The 25857-nt window shown below is 37.8% G+C and overlaps 1 protein-coding gene across 3 annotated transcripts in view; it reads left to right on the forward strand.

The window, feature by feature from the left end:
- Positions 1-25857, forward strand: part of LOC137285129 (rap guanine nucleotide exchange factor 6-like) — a 151195-nt gene that overhangs the window by 1671 nt on the left and 123667 nt on the right. For all 3 annotated transcript variants that reach the window (XM_067817349.1, XM_067817352.1, XM_067817350.1), the window contains exon 2: positions 4748-5183. In XM_067817349.1, the coding sequence (XP_067673450.1) occupies positions 5115-5183 (69 nt within the window). In that variant the 5' untranslated portion in view covers positions 4748-5114. The remainder of the gene's footprint in view (positions 1-4747; positions 5184-25857) is intronic.

Genomic DNA, 25857 nt, shown 5'->3' on the forward strand with positions numbered 1-25857 from the left:
ACATGGGATTATCTGACTTCATGAAAGACAAACCAATTTTGACATCACAATATGTGCAGTGCGAACCGGTAGATGTATATTCTAATTTCTCTTCATATTTTCATCAGTAAGAGGTATCCACAGATATGTTCATAAGATTGCATTTAAGGCTGGTATTTGTAATCAGAGGTCATATTTGTTTGTTTTTGTCCTTTGGTATTCAGGTTGTTAAGGTGTTAAGAATTTACTGGAGTCACTACTTTGTTGTCATTGAAATGTAAAAACTTTCCTTGAAATTGTGCTTACCAGTCTTACAGGTTGTTTGAAGCACAAACCTGAAGTAGATAAACTGTATCATGAAGAGAAGTCCGACCAGGCTAACAATTAGTCTTTGAAATGAACATACTTTGCTGAAAAAAGTTCATAGTGAACAAAAATGATATAATGAAATGGAGCCCTTAGACTTTCTTCATTTCTTTAAGCTAAGGAAATTCTAGACTTGCTACATTTTCTAGACTTGCATGGGCTTTCTTGGATATATTTGCTTCAGGCTCTGTATGACAGACTAAAGTCCAACTAAACAGTGGGTTTTCATGTTCACCTACATGATATTTAAGGGCCCTAACAGGAAATATGAGGGTCATGTAATTTAATCAAATGGTGTAATGTTCTGTATTGTAAGATGAAATACTTCCTGTAATCACAGGACCTGGGTATTTCATGGCCAGCCTTTTTTATGGTGAATATTATTGTGCATACCTCTGAATTCAATGCATATTTTTTGTGTGTGTCTATTCTGCAAATATTTGTGTACTGGACCGTATTCCTGTGCTACATAAAACCCCTGTCATTAGGTTATCTACAACACAAACTCACAATAAGTTTACAGTCTTGGATTTGTACACTTTACATAAAACCAAACAAAGAATGCAGAAGTCTGAACAAGGCATTCCAGTAAGCAGACTGGTAGTGGTCACTGTTTTCAGACAAATGCATAAAAAGAAAGAATTGTTTTCTTTGTGCTGGAAAATACACGTTTCCTACTGAATGCCCATGTACAGTTTGGCAGCAGTGTATCTATGTCATGACTCTTCCATGGCTGGCTTGTGGTGCCTAGCTCAGCATCAAGTTGCATTTTCTTTGTCTCAACTTGGTCAGTGCTTCAGAGGTCTTTCTTTAATAGAAACATTACTGAAGATTCAAGTATGGCATTGAACATGTATACTTCCTTTTTGCTTTTCTCTTTGTTCATTTGATGTAGGGTACAATCTTAAGAAAATTTCTCCGTTTATGCTTTCTTGTCATTGTGAAAATAATATTTTTTCTTACTTTTGTTACTTGAAAATGCAAGACATCCTACATTAGTTGCTTGGGTCAGTGCTCATGGTGTCAAATACTGGAATATTGTTGAGTTATGTGTTAGACAGTAAAGAAACATATTTCTGTGCACAATGGTACTGAGTGAGTGAGTGAGTTCAGTTTTATGCCACACTCAGCAATATTTCAGCTATCTGGCGGCGTCTGTAAATATTTGCGTCTGGACCAGACAATCCAGTGATCAACAACATGAGCATCGATCTGTGCAGTTGGGAACCAATGACATTTGTCAACCAAGTCAGCGATTCTGACCACCCGATCCCATTTTTTCATGGATGTTATTGAAACTTGACATTTTAATGTATATGATTTTCTTATCAAAAACAGACATCAGGCTTTTATGGATAGACAACTTCTCTCTTGCAGTAGATACAACATTTTGGTGTACATTCTAACACTGTTATCAAGCGTTATCATTTTCTTGATAACAGTGTTAGAATCTACACCGAAATGTCACATCCACTGCAAGGAAGAAGTTGTCTATCCATAAAAGTCATCATCCTCATCATACCAACTTCTAAAATGCCACTTAAAGAAAACAGGCATTATAAACATGAATAAGGAAGTTATAGAAGCGACACACAGTCAGATGATGTAGAGGGTCAGTTAGATGCCACTATTTTGTGATTCATACAATATATTTACCCAGTTCTTTATCGTTATGGTGTGAATTTGATGTCCTGAAATTTGCATCAGCTTGTTTTTAGTACTTTTTATGTTTCATATTTAGGTTTTAATAGAATTTTATGTCTTGACAGAAATGCTTTTTTTCTGGAATTTTACAGTACTGATAATTCCAAACCTGAATAGTGGTAACATTCTGATAATTTGGTTTAAGCTATGAGACCCCTGCTTGTATCACACAGACCACTCAGAGTGTGCTGTCCAAGAAGTTACCAGCTCACAGTAATCCCCTTGTTATCATATTCTTTATGAATTCCATTTGGCCTCTATACATCCAGGGTTTTAAGCCATATTAAGGCTCAGTGTCATTCACAATAGTCAAGTAATGCTGGCAAAGAGCACTGACTAGGCTGTGTTGTTTGATGGACACCTTGATGGCCAGGAGAGACATCCTCACTCCTGTCTTTGTGCCTTCACAGCACAGACAATTGTTCAAATCAGCTTCTTGTATTGTTTTCCCCATCACCATGGTTACTGGGGAGATAATTAGAATAGAATTACTCCTCTCTATGGTATCCCTTGTTCTTGACCTTTGACCTTGCTAAATACATGTACATCAAGAGATGTTTTGGGGTTACACTGTGTTCTTGATTGAAGAGAGTTTCTCATTACTGGAGTTATCAATAGCTGTCTGTGAACGTTTTTAAAGATGAAAGGTTTTGTGAAAAACAGTTAATTGTTCATTCTGTGTGTTCAGTATCCTTGATAAGTATCGACAGTTAAATGATCTTACAGAACTAGTCCCTCAGAACTGACATAAGAAAATTGGTTTATGTTGTTTGTGACAGACTAGCTCAATGGAAGAACTGAGGCATGGTTTAGAAATAACTGCTGGACTTAAAGACAAAGTGTTATTACAGTGTTCAAAATGCCCTCTTGCCCTGGCCCTGATTTCTCAAAACAAACAGCCGTTTCTACTCAAATTTGAAACTGAGTTTTACAAATTGAAATGCCTGAATTTCTAACTAAACTGTATTTTTAAAACAAACTTAAGTAATCTATTCAAGCTCAAATTTTCTACTATGTTTGAGTTTCAAATCGATTTCAGTTCATTCTTAGAAATGCATTTACATGTGTTTTCTCAAATTTGAGTAAAATCTCTAACTTAAGTCAGAACTCAGTCGAAAGTTTGTATTTAGAAATGAGGGCTGGAACAGGATATTTTCAACACAGACTGCCAGATTGTCAAATTTACCTGCCCAACAGCGAGGTTAAAGTTTGTGTGTGAAGGTAATTATGGTGTCCTGGTTTTACAGCTAGAATATTAATTAAAGCAGTGGAAAAGTGAACTGAAACCAAACCAAAACTCTTCCCTGCAGTGTGACCAACAGGTGATATCACCTGACATTGTGCATGATGTTATCTAGGGTGTAGACTTGTTGTGTTATCATCATCTATCATTGACACAGTCTTTGTGATGTGACAGTTCTGACAGTCAGGCTGTATGACAAGTGATGCACGGATGGAACGTTCCTGTTTGAACGTAATGATATTGGAAACAGTTTGAAAGACTGAACGATATGTTTCATTATGACATTATGCACGAACATAATCTCATCGAACCGATTTTGAGAATAAGGCACATAAAAATGTTATCTGACCTCCCATGTCTATGGAAGGAGGGCAAAAGATGTGATTGTTACAAGAGAATATTTATGTTTTTCAGATTAAAAATACATGTAATTATGACAGAATTATGCTTGCCTGGTTGTTTAGTTTTATCAGAGACTGTATAACAGACGTTCTTGGTTTTATTCATCAAAGTTCTCATTTGTTGTCCCCATTTTCTGGTGTCCCCTGCCGTGATATCACTGGAATATTGCTAATAGCGGCATAAAACCAAACTCACTCACTCACTCACTCACTCACTCATTTGTTGTCAGCAACCTGAGAAGTGAAAAAGTTATTTTTAGTGGAAGATGACTTTTTTTCTGATGCTTGGTAAATTCTCAGTTCGGGTCATGCATGCAATAACTGACCAGTGTAAGGTACATAGCACAAAGCTCAAGGAAAGATGCAGAAATGTTTGCATCAGTTTGTAATGTGATGAATCAGGATCAGACACTATTGATTGATGAATCATTTAGTCTTCTGTATTTTCTGAAAGTTGTGCACTGAAACATTTTTTAATTTGTTTGGAGCCTTTGCGATTGTGGTTCCACATCTTGAACATAGTTAAAAACTTTGAGTTCTTGCTTTCTGGGAATATCTCTTACAAATATATACACAACAGATAATTCAACTGGAAACATGGTTTACCCGTGCTTGAAATCAATTTGCATATAAAGCTCCAGGACTCCTCTGTGGAAAATATAGTCCTAACTTTAGACATTTATCTTCATTTAATGATTAGATGTGTTGATGTTTTGCCTGAAATTCAAAGGAAAGTCTCCATGGATTTTAGTTTAAAATGTTTGAACAAAAATACATGTTCACCTTTGAGTCATTTTGAATGCGTGGTATTTTTTAGGATATAATGTAATTAACTAAAGACAAAACATCCAGAGTCCCTGCACAGTCTTATTGATGGTGCATATTAAAGAAATCACATTAATAATAGTGTTTGAAATGGCAAGCCTGAAAATTGCTGCAGTGATGTATGCAACTGTACTGCTGCCAACTCTATGCTAAGTGCTGCGTGTATCGATGCAATGTTCACAGCCTAACTAGCATGACATTCACAGTCTCTCATCTCTCCATCTCTCAGATACCCACAATGATGGCTGCAGACCGGACCAGCACTAGCAGACAGCGCCCAGCTCGGTACCAGGATGAAGTGGCTTCTGACCACTTCACTGCAGCAGTCTTCATGTAATGTGCTGCTTCGTATGATGCCATTTTTTACAAGGATTATTGGATATTACAATCGCGGAAAATGTGTCATGTGTTTCATTTGTGGGATGGCAGTCTCTTGCTGTGGAAGATGATCCGGATTACGTAAGCTGTGTAGAATAATTGATGAACTGTATTCCAAGACTTAACGAATATACCCTTGCCAAATGAGATGAGTGCTTGATTTCTACAATGTAGTTGGATTTTTTGAGGAGGACTTGGTGACTAGACAGCCAGCAACAATGTCGTCATACGGAGACAGGCAGTTTATCCTTTGTCTGAAGAAACATCCTTATCAAAGAAACGAACAGGTACTGTGTTGAATATTGTTAAACTAGATTTCTGATGACTTTCTTATAACAAGTTATCCTCACCGATTAAGTCATGTATTACCTGTATGAAATATCTTATAAAACATGGAAACATTTTTGACGAGGAAGGTTTACTCAAACGTGTTTATTATGGTGACAACACACTTATTTTGGTTTAGTGATAGAAATATCAATAAATTAACTCTCCTAATATGCACTATTCTTAAAATTTGTTGAAACAATGCCAGGTATATATTGTAGTGTGATGTATTTATTTATTTTGAAAGATATTTGAAGTGATAGTATAGAAGTAGGGTTGATTTATGTGTAAAATGCTGAAAAGATGATTTACACAACCTATATGTTCTTCAGCCTGTTGAATGTTATACTATGGGAACTGATAGACCAGCGGCCCCTCGTGCGTATGTTTCTCAATAAGTGTTTGTTAATGTTTAGCCTGTTACTATTTTGCAAACATTTTGAAGCAATGATTGAGACAAAAGAGGAGAATATAGGCTTGGAGGTAGGTGATTACAGAAAGCAGTGTAGGTATCGGAATATCTCCCCTGGGGGTCTCAGCTGGTGGAGTTCACGCTGTGATCAACACTATCTGTAGCAGATCAGAGCCAAGCGTTGCTACCTGTACACACTTCTCTCCTTGTTTTTGTATGTCTGGCTGAAATATTATGCTGTTGCATGCAAATTCTGCCTTTGAAACAACCATTCTGATATTCCAAGGACTGGGGATTACAATTAGGGCAGTAGAGTGGTTTTCCTTCAGACCTGGAACTACAAATTGAATTTCAACACCCTGATGCCCACTTGTATGTAGTTGCCCAGTAATTTGTCCTGATGTGTTAATCTTTCCAATGGGAGGCACTGTTAGAATGCTGCCCTGTTTAAAGTCATTAACAGAAGTAAGGCAGTTTAGTGATAGGTTTGGTATGATGTAGTCTGATGTGTTCTTGTTCTCATTAAAATACATGTATATATTTTTTGAATATTTAATATTAATTTCAACACATTTTGTTCTTTCTGTATAATAAATTGCTTTTCACACTGCTAAAGAAATTATGTCTCAGGCCCACCCTGTTACATTTCTGACTTTGTCAGCTTCACACTTGTGGGTTTTTCAACATTGGTACATGTGTGAGATCTGTACCTCATGGGGCTCTCCTTTCACATTAAGCTCACATGCTATGATGTAATTCTATCCTTATGTAACAGTATGTCTTTGCAAGGTCAGCCTTTCAACTTAGATGATGTGAACCTTGTATTGGTATGCATGAGAGGTTATTTTCATGAATGTATGTGTTCATATGACTATTTCAAACCTGTTTAATCATCAGACTCCCATACCTCCACTGTGACCAGTTATTTAAGCCAGACTCTCTGTCCATAAGGCATGGTGTTAATGTCAATCTTGGATTTGGACATGGGTACTTTATCACTGGCAGATTTGAAAATAAGCAAGACTGTTTTTAAATTGAGGACTAGCGACAGGTCCACGTAAGCTACAGCTTTTTACGTACCATTAAGATTATTGCAGCTCTGCAATAGATCAGTTTTGAAGTTTATTGGAAAAATATGATTTTTTCTAAGTCTGATAGGTTGTACAGTTCAGGGACAGATAGTTTTTCTACCAGCTTATATCATACTTGTAATATGATTCTCAGGTTACTTACCATGATTAGATATTGAGACATTTGTGAAGTTTGAAGGAAAGTTCAGTAAACAAGGCTGTTACTTGTAAGTAAAAAAACAACCATTCCAGAAAATGCTGAAAATGAGACACAGTGCTATAGTTTGAATGGCCGTGGTTTGTATTTTAGGTATGGGTCACATAAGAAATGTTATTTTTGATTAATTCTAGTGTATGTAAAGTCATTGTAAACTACTAAAAAGCTGACTTTAAGTTGACTTAACTTATCCTGTAATGGCCATTATCACTAAGCAATAGTAAAGTAAAAAACAGAATTTCATATTATATATGATTTTTGCAACTTTTGAAAGTGATTGTTTATTTATACATGTGACTCAATGATTTTTTTGAATGCCCATACAGAAGAGTTATATTCTTTGTTGTGAAGGATTGTTTCAGCTTTGCTCTTGTTACAGATCAGTCATTATATCTGCTTTAGGCTTTTTCTTCTGTTCATCAATGCCCATGATAGAAAGTCGTCAGTTTGTGTACTTATTGTATCATGAAAGCTTTCTTGTGTTAATACAAGAGAAAGGCTTAGTTAGCCATTGCAAACAGGTCTATGGAGGAGACAGGAAAGATAGGGATACCCCATGTTAGTGTAAACTCTAAGGGCTTCGGACTAAATGGCTATTCTTCTTTTAAATCAGCTGTATAGCTTTAAGCCAGATAGAGCTAACTTTAGGCAGGTTGACATTGCTTAACTGAATTGACACAGATTTGAAGTCAAATTTATAGAAACACACAGAAAGTCTTGAAATTCTTTTGATCATTTCGTCAAGTTTGGCGGTGCTCCTGTGTTCCCTTTCGATATAGATTTCTCAGAAAGCACGCCAGTCTTATGCTTTGGACAGTTTCATTGCTGTTTTTTCTTTAAAAAGGCTGCTTGTTTGAACTCTTCGTGTGTTTTGAGCTTGTGGTTTGGTTTAATCCTGCAGGGAAGGCTGGATCAATTTGTCTGGACATGTTAGATCTTGGTAGATGGAACCATTAGGTCATACGTTTTGAAGTGTGAGGCTTAAGTTGTTCGCTAATTAAATTGAAATTAGTGAGAATGAACTACAAAGCTAGATGAGAAAGTTGAACTGTTTCTGGTGATGGTTTGTAGAAGAGGTCAAAGCAAAATGACACCATAGCTTTAACTGACATTCCTTTGAAATAAGAACCAACTGTTATGTTTGTTTCTCAAGTTATTTCTGTCAAATATTAAACAATGAATCTCATTCCATTGGGTGAAATATTTGCAAAATTCATACGCCAGGCACCAGTGAAGTTTGTTATTGAAATGAGTCCAAGACTAATGCTTAGGCTCTGAATATACATAACTTTGATAAAAATGCATTTCTCTATTAAAATGGAAAACAGGAATCAGAGAGATGAGAATTCAAAACCATAGGAAATCGAGACTGCCTTCTAATGGTAGATAAGAAATGTGGTACGACCAATTGCTTTTGATAGATTTTGTGTAAATTTATCAATTTACTAAATGATGCTGGAGTGGGTATGATTTTATGCTGTTTTAGCAGTATTCCAGCAGTATCATGGCGGTGGACACCACAAATCTGGGTTTGATCGCCCTCATGGGTACAATATATATAGCCCATTTCTGGTGTACCCCGCTGTTACATTGCTGGAATATTGTGTAAAACAACTCACGGAACATTTGCAAAGTAATACTTTCAGATGGTGTCTACAATTTGAAAGATCTTTTGGAGCAAATGTTTCTATCACAGTAGAAGTTCAAATGCACCTGTCTAAGAATACAATTTTGTCAAGTCTCTTGAACCATGTAATGATAGGATCTGGATGATGCGTTGAGTTTGGAGGTGACTATCTTTTCATGCCCCTCATTATATTAGTGTCTTGTCAATTACATGGCAGTGTCAATGTCAGAGGTTTGATTGGGTTGCAAGTAGATAAGGTTGGTTAAGTCTATTGACACAAGTTGCCTTTGAGGTATCTATTACCAGTGGACTATTGTGAACCTGTCAATAAGGCAAATGTGTATCTTGTAAACTGTGACAGTATCTGTGTGTGTCTTTTGTTGAGGATTTGTCTGTTGCATTGCTCTTTAACCTTGAATATTGAAAGCCAAAAGATGATGGCCCTGTTGGAGGTTTACTGCATTGAATAAACCATTCTTCCACAGTCAAAAGGTAACAACTGCTGTTGGTTCTTCCTAAGAGTTTATATCATCTTGAATAAGCGTCAGCACACCTTTGAACAGCAGTTTTAGTAGGGTGTACATGTATATGTAACAGTGCCGGTGGTTTCTTTATCGGGATTTTATACAGTGGAAACAATGAAACTGTTAGAATGTATTACGTACAAGCCACTGATGTATTTCGTTACTTTTAGACCTGAAGGTCTTGCCATGGACCAAATAGTTTGAAGTAATGACCATTCTGTTTGAAACTGATTTCTGCCATGTCACTACAAATCAGCACTTGTTCAGCAGAATGGCTGTTTCCAGATATGAATGAGGATTAGCAGGAAGTATAAGGTATGGAGGTGACTATTGAAGGGGAAACGACTAATGTGATAGTGAGTGTCTATTGCAAGATGCTGGTGCGACTGATAATGTTGCAATAGTTTTTTTTCCCTTGAGTTGCCTCATTTGGAGTCATTTCACAAATGAATGTATAGTCTCTTTTAATAACAGACAAGAATCTTGAAACCCAGATCAGATGAATCGTTAAAACATGAAGTTATTTTTATTCACAATTTTATGCCGTATTTGCTGCCATGTTTGTTTAGGTGGCAACAGGGCAGATAACTCTAAATCAAAGCGAATGAATCTGGTATTTCCTGTATTTTGAGCTGTGCATTTATCAACAGAAGTCAATAACTATACTATCGATAGTCACATGTATTGTCAATGTATTAATAGTTTTTAGTTTCTGATTAATTGCTATCAGAGACTCAACAGCCATCGATAGGTTGATATCGTCGTTACAGCACAAGTCAAGATCAAGCTACTAAAGTTGCATGCTATTTGTTACAATTCTACCTTCGACAAGTCAGTATGTATAGTATGATGACTGAAGGTACAGGAACTCTGACAATTCTCATCATTTTGACATCAATGTCTTCGACAAAATCCGTAGATCCTGGATGCTCATGATGCTGCCTGAGCAAAGGTATGGGTGGTATTTTTTGGGAAAATGTGAAGCAAGTAGAATCAGTGGACATGTATATTCTATGCAGAATGAAGGGATATTGAAGTTCTGAAAGAATTTTGCACAACTGGTTGATCAGTTAAGGTGTGGAATCTTGAGATTTTAATACAATTAGAATATCTGATGCATGTAGAGTTTAAGCTGTCAGGGTCTGACTGGGATCATGGTTGAAAATATGCATCCATGGTTCTTGTAGAAGTTTTTAGAAGGTCAGTTCTTGTGTATAATTTGTGGTACAGTTACAGACTACTGGATACCTTATGTCATATCACCCTAACCCTAATGCAAACCCAAAATCTTACCCTAACTCTAAACCAAACCTGAACCCTAACCCCAAACCTTACCCTAACCCTAACCAAACATAGACTTGCTCGCTTTCAAAGATGGCAGGAGGTATCCTGTATGCTGTAATCTTGCCGAATTTGTTTTTAAAATGTGTCCCAATTACTCTTGCTTGTTAAGTTTTGACTTCTGTGACTTGACTGATCAAATGTTTGTTAAACAAAACTCCCTCATTCACAAAGTTTGGCTAACTATTGACTATTCAGCATCATTTTAGTGGAGGTGGGACAAGTGTCAGTTTGTACCAAGAGGGAAGGGGACCAAATTTTGGAAGCTACAACAAACTTTTGTCTTTTGGATGTAATGTTTGCTTTTTGCTGCAGAAATTGTTCTCATTGTGTGTGAGACTTTGATAATGTTTTGCAAGTTAACCGCAATCTATTGTCTCTTTATTTTAACTGATCAGTTAAAGATACTTTAGGATAGATGCTTTGAAATGTATGACAATCGTAAAATGTGTAAAACTGAAAAAGTTTAATGATTACCCTCTTTGTTCATGTTAATATAGTTAATCTGTCATGCCATCTTGAAATTATTATAGTGATATGATAAAACAATCAGCGTAAATATGTATGTAACTATGGAAACATAAGGGAATTGAAAGCTACCAATCATCTGGGAGTATGATGTTTCCAGTATTTTATCTTATTGCAAAAAATAACTGGAGGTATCCTTGCGTTCCACTGATTGAACTAGATCAAAACTCTCATTTAATTTTCAGAACCTTTCTTTTGTTACACTATTCCTAGTTTCTAGTGTTAATCTATTGTTATATAATTATAGGATATTTATATAGTGCACATATCAATGGAAGTCGTACATGCTCAAGGTGCTGAAATACTTTCCCCTCAATCATTGGATGTCAATCTCAACTGCACATCTACTCAAACGTATAAATGGGTTAGAAATTGTGTAATTTAGGAGAAAATTAATTTAATGATTTCCTTTTGTGTCGCCGATAAACAAAGCACTCAATCTGTTATAGTGTATCTATATATACTGCACATGTGTTTGATGATATTTTCATGAGAGGAAGTTCTTAGCCCTTGCAGGCTGTTACCTCATTATCCACATTTAATATATCCTGTTGTCATTCAAATCAATTACCCCTTGTGAAGTTTATATGTCAGGATGACGATCTGTAAAATTTCCGGAGTATTAGGTCACCAAGGTAACTCCTTACATGGATGTGACAGAGGTTCATGCAGCAACCGATGGGGACGTGTATAATACTGCTGTCTCTGTGTCGTGAGAAAGCTTTTGTCACTGAAAAACACAACCGAGATCAATGAGGTATTTTCCACACAGACATTGTGACTGTGCCACAAAGCTGGTGAATTGGTTGACAATGTTTGAGTTACACGTTGTCACTGCTGATTCGGAGCCATTAGCCGGAGTACACTGCACCTTCACTCTGTGTTGTGTTGAGTAATGACACTGTTGCAATTTAGTGTATGTGGAAAATAAAGGTTAGGCAGGGATAAGCTTTTTGACGTACAGGATTGATGCTGGTTCTAGGATACTCAGGAGAAAAGAGCTTGAATTTAGACAGTGTGGAGCTGGGCTAGGCGTGTTTGGCTCTCTGCTGTAGATGACCTGGTTATTTGCTGTTTAGGTCATGTTGATGTTATGCTGATGCCTGTGTTGGGAACAATGGGATTACTTACAGTGCTGTGTGGGTGTTAGTAAGCTTATTTTGGTTTTATAGCTGAAGCCTATTGTATTCAGTTGGTGCTAATGTTGGTACTGCTTATATTGGTTATGTGTATGTGTTACTACCAGTAGCATATATTGTGTGAGTGTGTGTGTGGTGGGGGTGGGGAGGGGGAGGGTAGCAGGAGGGTTGGCTGTGGGAATTGGTGTCAGTGATATCAGCAGTTGGCTTATTGAACTGAAAAAACACTGACTAGTAAAAAGAATTCACTGAGGAGTGACTGTTAAAAGTTCTTTTTTTTATTTGACTGTTTAAACTACTTTTACCTAAAGTTTCACCAAGGTATGAGCCTTCCTGGGAATAACAACTCGATTGTTTGTGGCACTTGAGTGTGTTAAATAGTTTTCTGTAAGATATTATTTTAAGCCACAATCTGAACATTTTAAAATTCTTACAGAATATTATAAGAGTTCTAATCTAGTATTACTAACCAGTGACTTGCAGCAATCTGTGTTTCCAAAGCAAATACAAACACTTTCCTTTTTATGGAATTGTTTTTTCCGTTTTTTGAAGGTAAAGACCTTCATTTTCCTGTTTTGTGTGAAAAGGAAAATCACGAACCGGAAGGTTTTTGAGCATGTTTAACATCGTCCCTGACACTTCAGGAACTTGATGTTGCATGTCTCCCAGATGGGCAAGCACTGTGGCCAGGTAAAATATGCATGCCTTGTCACCACCTACAAACAAACTCACTGTTGATTGCAGCCATCATTCTGATGTGTAGTTCACGTTCACCCAGTTACAACATGTAAGCTGACACATTCATTATGTTTTAAAAAAAAACACAATCATTTCCACATCCCTGACCTGTCTACCCTATTTTCAGCCAATGGATACACCCAGTGTGTTATTTAGTCTAGCTGAAGTTTACATAGAGTGGCCGAGGGTTGTCTGACACAGGGCAGGCAATGTGTCTGTAGGTCGAGACTGTGGGCCCTGTATTTGCCTAGTTGAGAGGAGAGATGTACAGACCTGGCTTTGTACACTGTATTTGATTAGGATCAGGAGACACCTGATAACGGCAGCTGAAAGAAGCTGTGACAAGGGATGTTGGTGTACACACCCAGAGTCTTGCGATGCTTTGTCCAGCATATCTACACTTATATCACTGTTGTTGCTTCAGGTGCTCGTACTTAGTGTGGGACCTAGTTCACACAGTTAAAGGTGTGAGGTGTGAGTATGCAGTCAGATGCCTTTTAGGTGTGCCAGCTTTGGATAGTCAGCATTCACAAAATTGTTGTTTGATGAAAGGTCTCCAAACGGACTTGTTTTCACTCTCATTTACCTTGGGAACTACCAAAACTGGAGAAACAGAATTTACTATGCTAAAAAAGATGCTACAGAAAGTGTTGTAATGTTATTCATTTATATAGAGGGTGTTATTTGGGATCAGTGTGGTTAACCCTCCTAAAAGTGCTCTTGATACTATCAAATGCTTTCATGTAATTCCAGTATACATGATGCAAGTAAGGAAAGTGAAAAGGAACTTATGAAATTTGTCAGTTGTAAATCCAGCTAGGGTCCATTCAGGTAGCAAACGTACTGTAAGTCCCCATGGTCCCTAGTATGGTGATCTACCTTCAGTTGTTGGCAATCTTTAGGCCATTTTTTTATTGTATTGTCCTCTGTAGTCAAACTGTTTTAGATTTAGTTACTAATCTTAAATGGATATCTGTGATATATACTAGTGGTTTTACTGTTCTTTGTCAACAGGGTTTTAGTTTCTTATATTCATTCATTCTATAATAAGTTCTCATTATTACTTGTTCTTGTCACGATATGGCTGCAATATTGCCGATGTGATGATAAATATTAACTCACTCACACTCACTCATTGTCAGTTATATTTATGTAATACGGTCAAGAGAATCAGCGTCATACATCGAGTAGAATTGATGTTTGCATCCACTCTTTCGCTTGAATCAGGGATTATTTTGGGAGTCTGTGTATACATAAAGTGTCAGTGGCAGGCAAATTTGGAAATAGGGTCATTATTTTGTTCCAAATGTGGTTGTTTTGAAGGCTCTTTCCTCAATTTGAGCTATTTATACACTGCTATAATGTAAAAAATTAGTATTAACGCCTCTTTCAATGTCCCTGATAAACAGTTACTTCTACAAGGCAGTAACACTTTTTATAACTTTATTAATAGGAATTATGAAATGTTTTAATTCATTGTGGCAATATGACTGACGTTTCCATCAGGCTTGAAAATATCTGCTTCTGAGCAGGTCAGGGGCATTTGGGTAGGCTATTGGTAAAGTGGTTGCCTGTCACATCGAAGATACAGGTTTGATTCCCCACATGGGTGCAATACAAATAGCCCTTTCCTGGCGTACCCCTGCCATGATATTGCTGGGATGTTGCTGGGATATTCACTCACCCACCCAGGTCTAGCTGAATCAGTATGACAATTTATCATGAAATATGTATGTAAAATTGTCATTGCATATTGATGACATTGCATATCGTAACTTAATTGAAATGTGTGCTTCAGTATGTTCAGAAAATGTCACCCCTGGAATATTTCACAGAACCAAGTATCATGATATAGTTGTGTCAGAATCACAGTGAAGGTGTTCAGGGTTGGAACAGGGCCCCAGCCTCTGAAGCTGGCTGTCAGAGAGATGCAGATAGATACGGTCAAGCTTTAGACTAACCCTTAGCCCCTGAATATACATGATTTTGATTGTGACAAATAGACAAATTTACATTGTAAAGGAGACTCAGTGACTTGGTAGGTTCAGGCCTGAACCTGGGAAAATCTAGACTTACTTCATGTAGGGTGTTAGCATTGCAGGAAAAGCTTGGCAGTGGGGAAAATACAGTGGAAGCTGTCAAACCCTGCATCTGTCCAATCCGGCAAGTTGGTATAAAATGTCAGTCCTGTCCATGACAAGTACATTTATCACCAGCTCTACAATCTGGCATGTAACCAGATCATTTCTCCAGTCACAATGAGTGCCGGTTTAGACAGCTTCCACTGTAACATGGTTCAGAGACTGTGAGACAGGCTAGGTCAGGCTTTGATGATAGCATGACCTTGTTCTCAGTTTGCAGGACTAGCTGGAATATTGCAAACAGAATGAGTTCATTCTGGTCCCCCCACTTCTGTCTTCCGTAGAGGTAACACAATATTGAATACCGGTATATTGTAATTATTGTTTAGATGATCAGTATTTTTTGTGAGTTCTCTAGAAATTGTTGTTTTTTTTATATATTTTGTTAATAATTTTGGTATATATTGATAACTCTTACCCTGCAGACTAACAATACCACATAAACATTGTTTTACCAAGAAGTCAGGTTAAGAAACTGCATGAATCAAGAAGGTCAGAGGCCCAGTGTTGTTATGGCGATGTCTTCAAACAAATGATGTCATCCAGTACCCAGTGAACAATGACAATTAGGCTGGAATAGCATAGCAACACATTTATCATGTAATGCTTTACTCATTAAGAACAAATGTTTCTTCACAGCTTCATTGCAGTTTCAATACCTCTTGCTAAAGTGACACTTTCTTCACCAGGTTTCAGAAATATGTGGGCTGGAAACTATTTGCTTTGAAATTGTGAGGTTTCAGTGGCCACCTGGCTTTATTGAAGACCTGTGCTTTCTAAATTGTGAAACACTTTAGATGCTTCCTTAATATGTTTTTAAAGAGTATTTTAAATCATGGTCGTAAAGTAAGACCTTTTCTGTGAAACTGGAATTGCCACCCTAAGTAGTGTCATGTTAATTCAAGCAGACCTTTCATCCTCTATATATTACTTTCATTCCTGTATGATGTAGTGGTTAGAGTGTTAACCCGAAGTGAAAAGGTCAGTGGTTTGATCCCCAAGCTGTTTCACTCATAGATATTGAATGATAGTACTTGTTGTCACCCTGCCTTGGACTCAGTAAATCAACAACAGGCACAGTTAGCACTCTGTGTTGGACCTTCCTCCACATTGCAGTATAAGTAAAATAAACTTGAGTGAGACTCCATTTTCCCACGTCTCTCCTCTCTTCCATCGACATGTATTAGTCCTTCCTGTCAGTGATTGATGATTTGATTCTGATTATTTCTAAAACTCATCATGTTATCATATGGCAAAATACAAAAATAATACCTAGGTGAGAATCATATGTCTTCATTGAGTTAACAGGCCTTGTCCAACTAGGAACTTAGTATTGACCTGTGAATGAACAAGTCATGCTGCGACCTCAACCCCCACAACAAATTTGACAGGTCACAACTGATAAAATACCGATTGATTGTGGTCTTTCAAGTGCGTGGACACACAGACTTTGGGCTGGAGTGTAAACAATAGGGCATTCCGGAAAATTACAACACATTGTCTGAGGGTGTTTTCCATATTCATAACCCTCACCTTGTTCTAAGGTTCCCATAAGCCCAACAATCGCTGGAGCCTACAGCATTCAGTCTGTTGACTGAACAGCTGATCCATTTTCATGATATGTGACTGTATAAATGCTTGGGAGATGTGGAAACATATTGACAGTGGCCTTGCTTCATCCACGATAGGTGCCTGCAAATATGTGTCCGCCTGGGGTTGCAGTGGCTCTTGTCCACAGTGGAGATTTGCCAATATCTGACAATTTGTGTGGCAACTTCTTTATTGTGGATAACAGTGTTTCGGAGTGTATGCTTGCTCCTTCATCAGGTGAAGGAACAAGCATACATTCTGAAATGTTGAGTTTTATCCACAATAAAAAAGTTGACATCCATAAATCTGGCATTTCTTATGCTTTCCACTTCTAATGCAGTTCAAAGATTTAACTTGTGTGGCACAGTTAATAATTTTGTTGGTGTGGATGTTCAGAGAAGGATATGTATACAGTTCAACTTTTGATCATGGAAATCAGATATACAGTTAACTTATGATCAATGATAAGTTATGATAATGCATAACGTTTGGGGAACTAATTATATAGCATTGGATACAGTCTCTGCCAACTGCTTTCCATTTTAGCATAACAAACTGTGGTTACAAAAATCTAGAATGGGTGGTCCCTTTGAGTTTGTTATAATTATAGTTTTCTGTATTCAGGGGTTCAAACACCCATCGCCTGACGCCCGGGACAAGTCAGTTTTCATTTCGGGCAATCAAATAATGGTATCTTACTTGTCCATGGACTACTAGATAATTTCCACTAATGGTTTCAAACAGCAAATAATCTTGGATTTCATTTCATTTCTGCCCATAATGAAGCTATTAAAGTTAGCACTAGTAATAAAGTAGAGCTAGTAGAGATTGCAATTTTCGATATATAGTCCAGTAAACATCAACATTACACATTGTTTCATAAAATCAGGGCAAGTGGAAAATTAGTCTTTCTTGACTTGGCCCTTGGCTTTTCAAAATATTTTTGAACCTCTGGTATTCTATTTACATCTATATATATCCTCTGAAAAGTAAGGGAATTTAATTATTATTTTACAGTTAACAAAATTGACAGATATATTGGAGTCAGTCAATGCAGATATGACAATAATGAATGTTTTGAGAGTGCATCACCTCTTGCACTTTCTTATGACCATTGTTGTTTGCAGAGTAGTCAATACTGAAAGAGGATTGGCATACAACATGAAATTTGCAAGTGAATGATTTTTCATTTCCATGGCTAGAACAAACACTAATAACTGTGTGATGCAAGATGCTTCTCAGAATTAATTGTCTACCATGATTTATCAACCCTCTTGAAAACCATCAAAATCAAAAAGGACACCCCATGCATGTGTGTGGGACTAATGCCGTGTGTACATGTATCCCATATGTTGTGTTTAGGGGTAGTGGTAGTGCATTCTTAAGATCTCTGTCTTTGATACATAATTTACCAATGAGAGTTTTTCTATATCATGGAAAGCTAAAAATTGTTCCCTCAAGAGTAGAGATGTATATCGTATAAATTCTTTTACCGTATATGTTGAGAAGAATCATTGTTGGTGGTATAGTTTAATGTGTTAGTGATGAACATGTGATAAACATTATGTAGATTCTATTTTTGGCAAGAATACAGAATGCCGAACACCTTCTACCATATTTGAAAGCAAGCAAGTTTACATTTGGCTTGGGTATGGGTGAGGGTTATGGCAAGATTTTGGGTTTGTGTTAGGGTTAGGGTGATGTGACATAAGGTTTCTGTTTTTCTGTAATATATACCCTATTTTGCAGTCGATATTTGGAGGTATCATTATTGACAATTGTGATTTATTTTGAAAGCTTTGAAACAAAGAGATTGATCATTATACATGTTACCCTCCGTCACTTGTGCGGAATCGTCCCTGGTTCTTGTCCGAGTATGAATATTCATTCACACAACCCTGTCATATTATGGTTTATGAGAAGTCTAGCCAATATTTGGCCATTGGGCTAATGTACAGACAAACAGATTCAGTAAAGAGACACAAGATATGCTTCACATTTAACCAGACACAACGGCAGATGATATAATGAGGTAGCTACTGCACTGTTTGCTATACTTTTGTCTACATTTACTAGCATATAATCCTCAGCAAGTCGAGACAACACACCTGATTCACATTAATGGTACTGAATCTATTCTAACAGAATTCCATCATCAATTCCACTATGTCAAGGTCTGCATATTTTGTACTTTGTTTTCGGTCCCATCTTTCTTGGCATCAAAAGAACATCAATGTTGTTCAGTAATCCCCCTGTCAGTAACACCTGTTGTTTTGACCATATCTTGTGTGCTGTGTTTCATGTCCTTGTAGTGCGCTAGCAATAAATACGTCGTTATTGAAATTCTTATGCTCCTTGCAGTCATGAGTGTATGTCCAAATGTTTGTTTTTTTTCAACTGATATATTTTTTTTTATGAATTTGTTTGGCTTTGCTGTCTTAAAAATGGCTTTTTTTAATGATGATATTTAACACACATTGTTTTAGTGATGACTCTAAAGAGAAGGATAATTGCAAGACTTGGCTTCAAACATGTCAAGGTGATTGTTTAGAAATCAGACTGGTGTAAGATGCTGTCAAACATTTATGATATCATTAAAGACATGACTTCCTTTCCTTGGTGTTAACCTAACCATATTACAACAAACAATCTCAGTGTGGCACTTGGTGATATATAAGTTCTCTGTGCTGGTAGCCTTGAGAGATGACAGTTGTTGGGTTACATTGGAAAACTGTAGCCTGTCATTGTACAAGTACTAGCAGACTAAGTGAGATCTGAAAGCAGCAAGATGTAGTTTGATGGATGACAATTTGATGGTGAGTGCTCAAGACGTTCATGAACATTTTGCAACAAGTAGCCGCTGTTGCTTGTTGATGCCGCAGTGGAACGTCTATTCTGATTTTGTGTACAGTTTGTGGAACCTCATGTTGATGAACCAGCCATCACATCACTTAGGTAATGCTAGGAACAGTTCACTCACTCATATTTGAGTCATTTATTAATATCAGTATTAATCTGAAAGTTTTAATGATTAATCTCAAGAATTCTTTTCATCAGATTGTAGAATAATGTTTTTTTTGTAATTTGCCTTAGCATGAAAATGATGGAAAACGTGTGGAATGATTTGAATCCTAAAGCAGCCCTTGTACATCACCTGCACTTCATCTCTACCTTTGTGATCAGTGTTGCATATGTCCATCGTGTGTTGTTTGGATGAATTATACTGTTAATGCCTCTGGCAAGGTTTTGTGTTTTCTCCATAAAGGGAGATGAGCTCAACAGTGTGCGAAATTTACATTGATCATGTGGTCCCTGACCAGTAAATATTCACGAGGACCACTGAATGATAAGTTTGCAGTGGTCCTGGAGGCTAGTGAATCTTGTTATGATAGTTCCATAAATCTGCAAATGTTATTTTGGGCCATTGAAGTACAGACAGGACCCCTAATTGTTGTCCACTGACTGGTCTTGTGGTTTAGTGGTCAATTTTCTTTTCCTGCCTCAATGCTTTTGTTGTCAAATATTTCAGTGGATTACTGTCCCTCCTTTGCAAAGAGTACAATGGCCAGACTTAGATCATTTTTTAATCAAAGAAACAGTTTGCTTGTATGCTCCAAACTGATAATATTCATTATTCTAGAACGTCAGAATGATGCAGCTGCAGTATATTTGGTTATGACACAAACCCCATTCACATGACCATCCCTAAGATGTCTATGTACAAATATCTGTGAGCCTCTTGATCTTAGTTTTGGATTTCCCAAAGTTTTTCTTTGGTCATGGCACTTTTGAGATAATTGGACCTGGTTTTACCTTTGTAGTGAAGCTTGTGCTACTTACACTAATCACAGTGTAGCTTGGTTGTCTGAGCTGGCTGATGATCCTGACTGGGGCAGCCATCAGGTGTTCTACTATAGTAAATAGATAAGTGGAGATTAGTCTAACCAGTTAGGAACTGCTTTGTAGTGTAAAGAACAAAGTTCATCTGTTGCCCAGCTTGGTGTAGCCTTGAGGAATGTACAGCAGACGTGGTTGCAACCATATTAATGTGTGTGATACATGAGTGGGCAGACGTTCTGATAGGAATCTTAATGATGACAAGATTGGAATGGGGATTTGGGTGAAGAATAGGTTTAGAGACAATGATGCTGGTTGAAGATTCGACTTACCACAGAACTGGTTGGTTATGACCTGCCTGATTGTTGACATGCCTCTGTCATGTGGTATGCTTGTCAACTTTCAGTCCTTGAGTCTGTGCACTAATAGCATATTGCTGGGATATTAAAGACTGCAGATGCTGCCAATTGCTATGCAGGGGCCCATTTTACAAAGCTCTCGTAGCTTAAGATCTTATAAGTTTCCTTGTAGCATCACTACCTCCTATACCGTAACACATTTCACTTTTGGCTCTCCTCCCATATTAAATTGACATCATAGCAATGGAATACTCATACTGTCACTGACCCCCACCTGTCACATCTACCTGACATTGACCCTAACCCAATCAGGGCCCCAATCTACATCAACCACCAGTACAAATTTCAACCTTAAGTCCATCACCCCTTTCTACCCCTCATGTTCCTCCTCTCTTCCCCATGTCAAGTTCATCTCCCATTCTCCCACCCCAAGCTCCTTCCTTCAATCCGAGGTCCCTATCCCACCCCTTCTCCAAGTTCCTCACCCCTACCCCCACCTCGAGTTCTTATTCCCTTCCTCCACCACCATCCCCACCCCAAGTTCCCCTCCATCCCTTCTCCCATCTTGAACTCCTTATCCGTTCTCCCACCTAAAGTTCTTCACCCTTTCTTTCCCCTTTCCCCCACACCTCGAGTTTTCAGCCCCTACCCTACACCCATCTTGTTCCTAACACATTCCCTACCCCCCACCTCGAGTTCCTCACCCCTTACCCCATACCCATATTGAGTTCCTCATTCCCCACCCCCTACCATGAGTTCCTCACCCCTTTCCTTCACCCCTACCTTGACTCGAGATCCTTACCCCTTCTTCCACCTGGAGTTTCTTTCCCCACCTCAAGTTGTCACCCTTCATACTATGCCTACCTCCCTAGTGCACCCCCACAGGATAAAAATTGAGGGTGTCCTTGCTAAGCACTGGTCGATAATATTGCAGACAATATTAGCTGTTGTTTGTCTGCATCAATGTTAACTGCTTGATCTATGTCAACTACATGCATGTTGTCATTGGCAGTTCCATCCAAATCACAAGGAGTCATGCCAGAATCTCCAATCCATCTCCAAGTGTACTCATCGACATCTCTGCAAAGTGCCAAATTTGAAACAAAATTGAATCCTGCACACTCAGCCTCTGTAATCTACTAATGGTTGCAATGCTGGAATGTTTTAGTATTTGCTGACCAGACAGCACAAATATTGAAATATTGGCAGCATTTTATGTTTTGATGGGGATAAAGGACTTGATTACATATGTAATGTTCTAAAGAGCAGAATCAGTCATGAATTAATGCCCTCAATTTCAGCCAGTTGCACCAATTTTTATTAAATCATAGCATGATTCATGGTAAATGGCTCATCAAGGAACTGTTTCCATATCACAAATGATATTTGTTTACTTCTAAAGTGAATAACGACTTGAAATACGCTTTCCAAGTTGACTTTCATCTTAGGAGAATATTTGATTTTTGAGAGGTGCCAATGGAAATCAATGCCAAGCCAATCAGGAAGTGTTGAAATGTGATTCTCATCTTTACACTGGTTGTTGGTTGTTTAACTTTATTCAGGGCAAAGCTAGTGTCAACAGCCAGGGCTAACATGCGCCATCCCCAAGCTGCAGTGACTTTAGGAGCTTCTGCATCATGTCCACACATGACGCAATGGACTTCTCAGATGTTGCACATTCTTTCAACTATGATGACTTTCAAGGTTAATTGGGGAGATGTTTTTGTGATTGTGATGTGGTTTTGCAATTCATGTCACTAAAATATTTGGAGGATAAAATGATTTTTGGGTACATTGTGGTTAGTGTTAGTTTTTAAACATAAAAAATTACATGGGGAAACAAAAACATTTTCCTTGCAAAATGTGCAATTTTAATGCTACGAAGAAACTGATACATATTGTTCAAGAAAGAAGTATTGAGGTGTTATAAATGTGTTTAAAAGATTTTACCTCAGGCATTCAAGTTAATATTAACAAATTAATATTACTTAAGGATTGACTGTGTATTTCTTTCGTTGCATTGAAGTATGAAACTAAAAACCAATGTGCAAACTGTATGAATCCACGTAGCGGATTCTTACAAAAGTTTGCACATTGGTTTTTAGTTTCATACTTCAATGCAACGAAAGAAATACAAAGTCAATCCTTATAATTAAATTCAGCAACAAATACTATACCCTGTCAACAATATTTTCTTTAAACATAATCATATTCATCGAAACAGATATCTTTGTTACCACCGATTAACATTTTCGGTGTAAGAATTCGGTAATGGCGTGACATGGCTCAGGTGATTCATTTACATAAAATGACACGCCTGCCAAACCATTAGCCAATCAGCATAGAGCACCCCCAAACAGCTGTCAATCAACCAAGCTAACATCGGTCGGCGAATCAGAGTGGAACAACTCAACGTGACGCGTCCCGGTATCGGCAAAGTTTCAAGTTCAAACGTTTGAATTACTACCTGCGAACGGAAAGAAACAGTTTGAAAAGTGAGAAATGGAAATGAAACCCGATGATATGAAGTTAGTGGAACTGAGATTGTTAGTGGCAGCAGTATTTGTGCAAGTAGAAAGAGGTTGTGATGTGACTGGGATTGCGATGCCATGAGCTGATGTTCCAACGTATGCATGCTCTTGTCGAGGCGTTGCAACGTTATTAACGTTCACGGATAATTTTGAGTTGTTTGTTTATGTTAACCACAATGCATCACTTCAGTGGTTACCCAAAGTTGATTAAGGTACCCGGGTACAAGGGAATTCCCTCGCTGTGTAAAGGTATTCCCCGTCGTTCCTCAGGTCCGAAAGTAGCCTGGTTCGGGGGGCGTGGCTTATTTTTTTCAGATTCATTGGGAAATGAAATCAAAAGAAATGCTCCCAGTTAACCAATCAGATTGCCAGAATTTTAATGAACACAATAAAAATTTAATTATACTGTCTTGAAGGTTGAGGTGTATTGGTTGAAGCTCAGTGAGTAAAAGTGACAATTCTGTATTTATATAAATGCCCATGGTATGGTTTCATAAGCATATGTTTATGACTCCCTATCAAATAGTGATGGTAACAGGTTTTTCAGGAAAGATAACCAGCCCCATCAGAGGCACCTTCACAAAAACATGCTGAGCCAAGTCAGTTGTTCACCTATAAAAACACAGGGAAGCTTGATGCATTACATTTGGAAATGTCATCTTCATGTCTTTCATAAACATTTTGAAAGCTTTACAGACACCGTGAATTGGGAACCACCTCTGTCTTGCTGACCACTCAGCATTCTCAAGGGTAACAGTGAAAAGGAAACCACATTTTCTAATTACAGTGTAACCAAAATCATTTTCTATTAAAAATGGCTCTTGTTTCCATGTCAAAAGCATACCATAATGTTTTCTCCGGAGGTGATATTTGGAGGAACCTAATTGAATGGTTAATAATCGATTCCAAAATTGATGATGTGACAGAATTGTGAATGTGATAAAGATATGGATGTTTGATCAATACATGATGGATGTATTTTCGATACATTTAGTGTAAAATCTTTTAATTTCATCTAAGATGAAACAGTCATTTTTCGTCAGTGAAAGTCAGCATTGCTGTAGTGTGGGTTTAGTGTTGCTGCAGCTGGTTAAATGATGCTGAAAGAATGAGTCGGCGACCTCACAGGTTTGCCATACAGAAAATTCAATTTGTTTTCAGTAAATGAATAGAAATGGTTCTTTGAGATTCCGATCAGTTCTTGTTAAGATTTATGGTTTGATGAAATGAAAGCAATAATTTGAAATGATCGTTTGAAGAGCAGGTTGTATTGACTTAAAGCTGGAATATCTGCCATGTCAAGTTATCCTTGAGCAGGGTGGCAATGGAAGAACCAAATTGTGATAGCAGGAAGAGGGCTGACTTGGTTATTGATTTCTAGACGCATTTCATTGAGGGATGAATGATTGCATACCAGAAATAGACCTTATTTCATAATTCTCATATTGTATAAGCATTGTAAGCGACCAAAGTTATCACATGTATCTGTTGTATTGAGATACTTTGGTACTGAGTTGCAGGAGCATGTCTGTGTGCAAGGTAACAAGGACAGACATAGTGTTCAGTGACAACAGAGTTGGATGGGTAGACAAATATAGACAGGCCCTGCCTGGTTTGGTAGATGAAGAAACTCAGTGTTTGAGAGACAAATATAGCCAGGCAGGGTAGATTGGTAGACCAAGAAACACATTGAAGGGTGTTGGGAAGACAAATATGGACAGGCCCTGCCTGGTTGGGTAGACCTAGAAACTCATTGAAAAGTGTTTGAGAAACAAATATATAGACAGGAAGGGTAGACTGATAGACCTAGAAACTCACTGAACACTGTCGGGTAAACAAATATAGACAGGCAGGGTTGATTGGTAGACCAAGAAACTCACTGAATGTTGGGTAGGCTTAGAAATAGTCAGATTTCTTAGGTTGACACTGAAAAATCAGTGAAGGTTTTGTAGTTGACATAGAACAGTTTTGGGGAAGACATGGAGATATATTTAGTAGAGATAGAGACAGTTTTTTTTTTGTGCTGGTTTTAGGTTCAGCATGGAGAAGGATGGTTTTAGGTCAAGCATGGATAGGGAAAGTCTTATGTTCAACAGGGGCAAGGACAGTTTTGAACTGAGCATTAAGAAGGAAGGTTTAGGACAGGGCTTGATGAAAGTTAGAAATGGAAAATGAAACTTTTAATTTGGGTTTGTAGAATGATGGTTTTAGTTTTCTGCATGGAGAAAGATGGTTTTAGTTTGGGCATGGAGAATGAAGGTTCAAGATTAGGCATCCAGAATTGATGTTTTGGTTTGGACTTGTCCAAAATATCTGATTGATCATCTCTGCTAACTTTCGTCACTATGTTGTCCTCAGTAGCAAAGTATACAACGCCTCAGACAGGCAGATTGTGTGTACATAAACTCAGTTTACATGCACAGGTTACATGGAAGGGGATTGGGCAAATGTGATTGGTGCTGTTTTTGGATGGGAGCTTATCTGGTGGATGAATGTTATTAGTGTGTTTACTAGCTTGCGTTACACTGTGATAGGCTGTATGGTTTTGAGTGGGTGCTAGCCGTGTGTTAAAGGGATTGA

The sequence above is a fragment of the Haliotis asinina genome, chromosome 5 (genome assembly GCF_037392515.1).
Source record: "Haliotis asinina isolate JCU_RB_2024 chromosome 5, JCU_Hal_asi_v2, whole genome shotgun sequence".
Classification (NCBI taxonomy): domain Eukaryota; kingdom Metazoa; phylum Mollusca; class Gastropoda; order Lepetellida; family Haliotidae; genus Haliotis; species Haliotis asinina.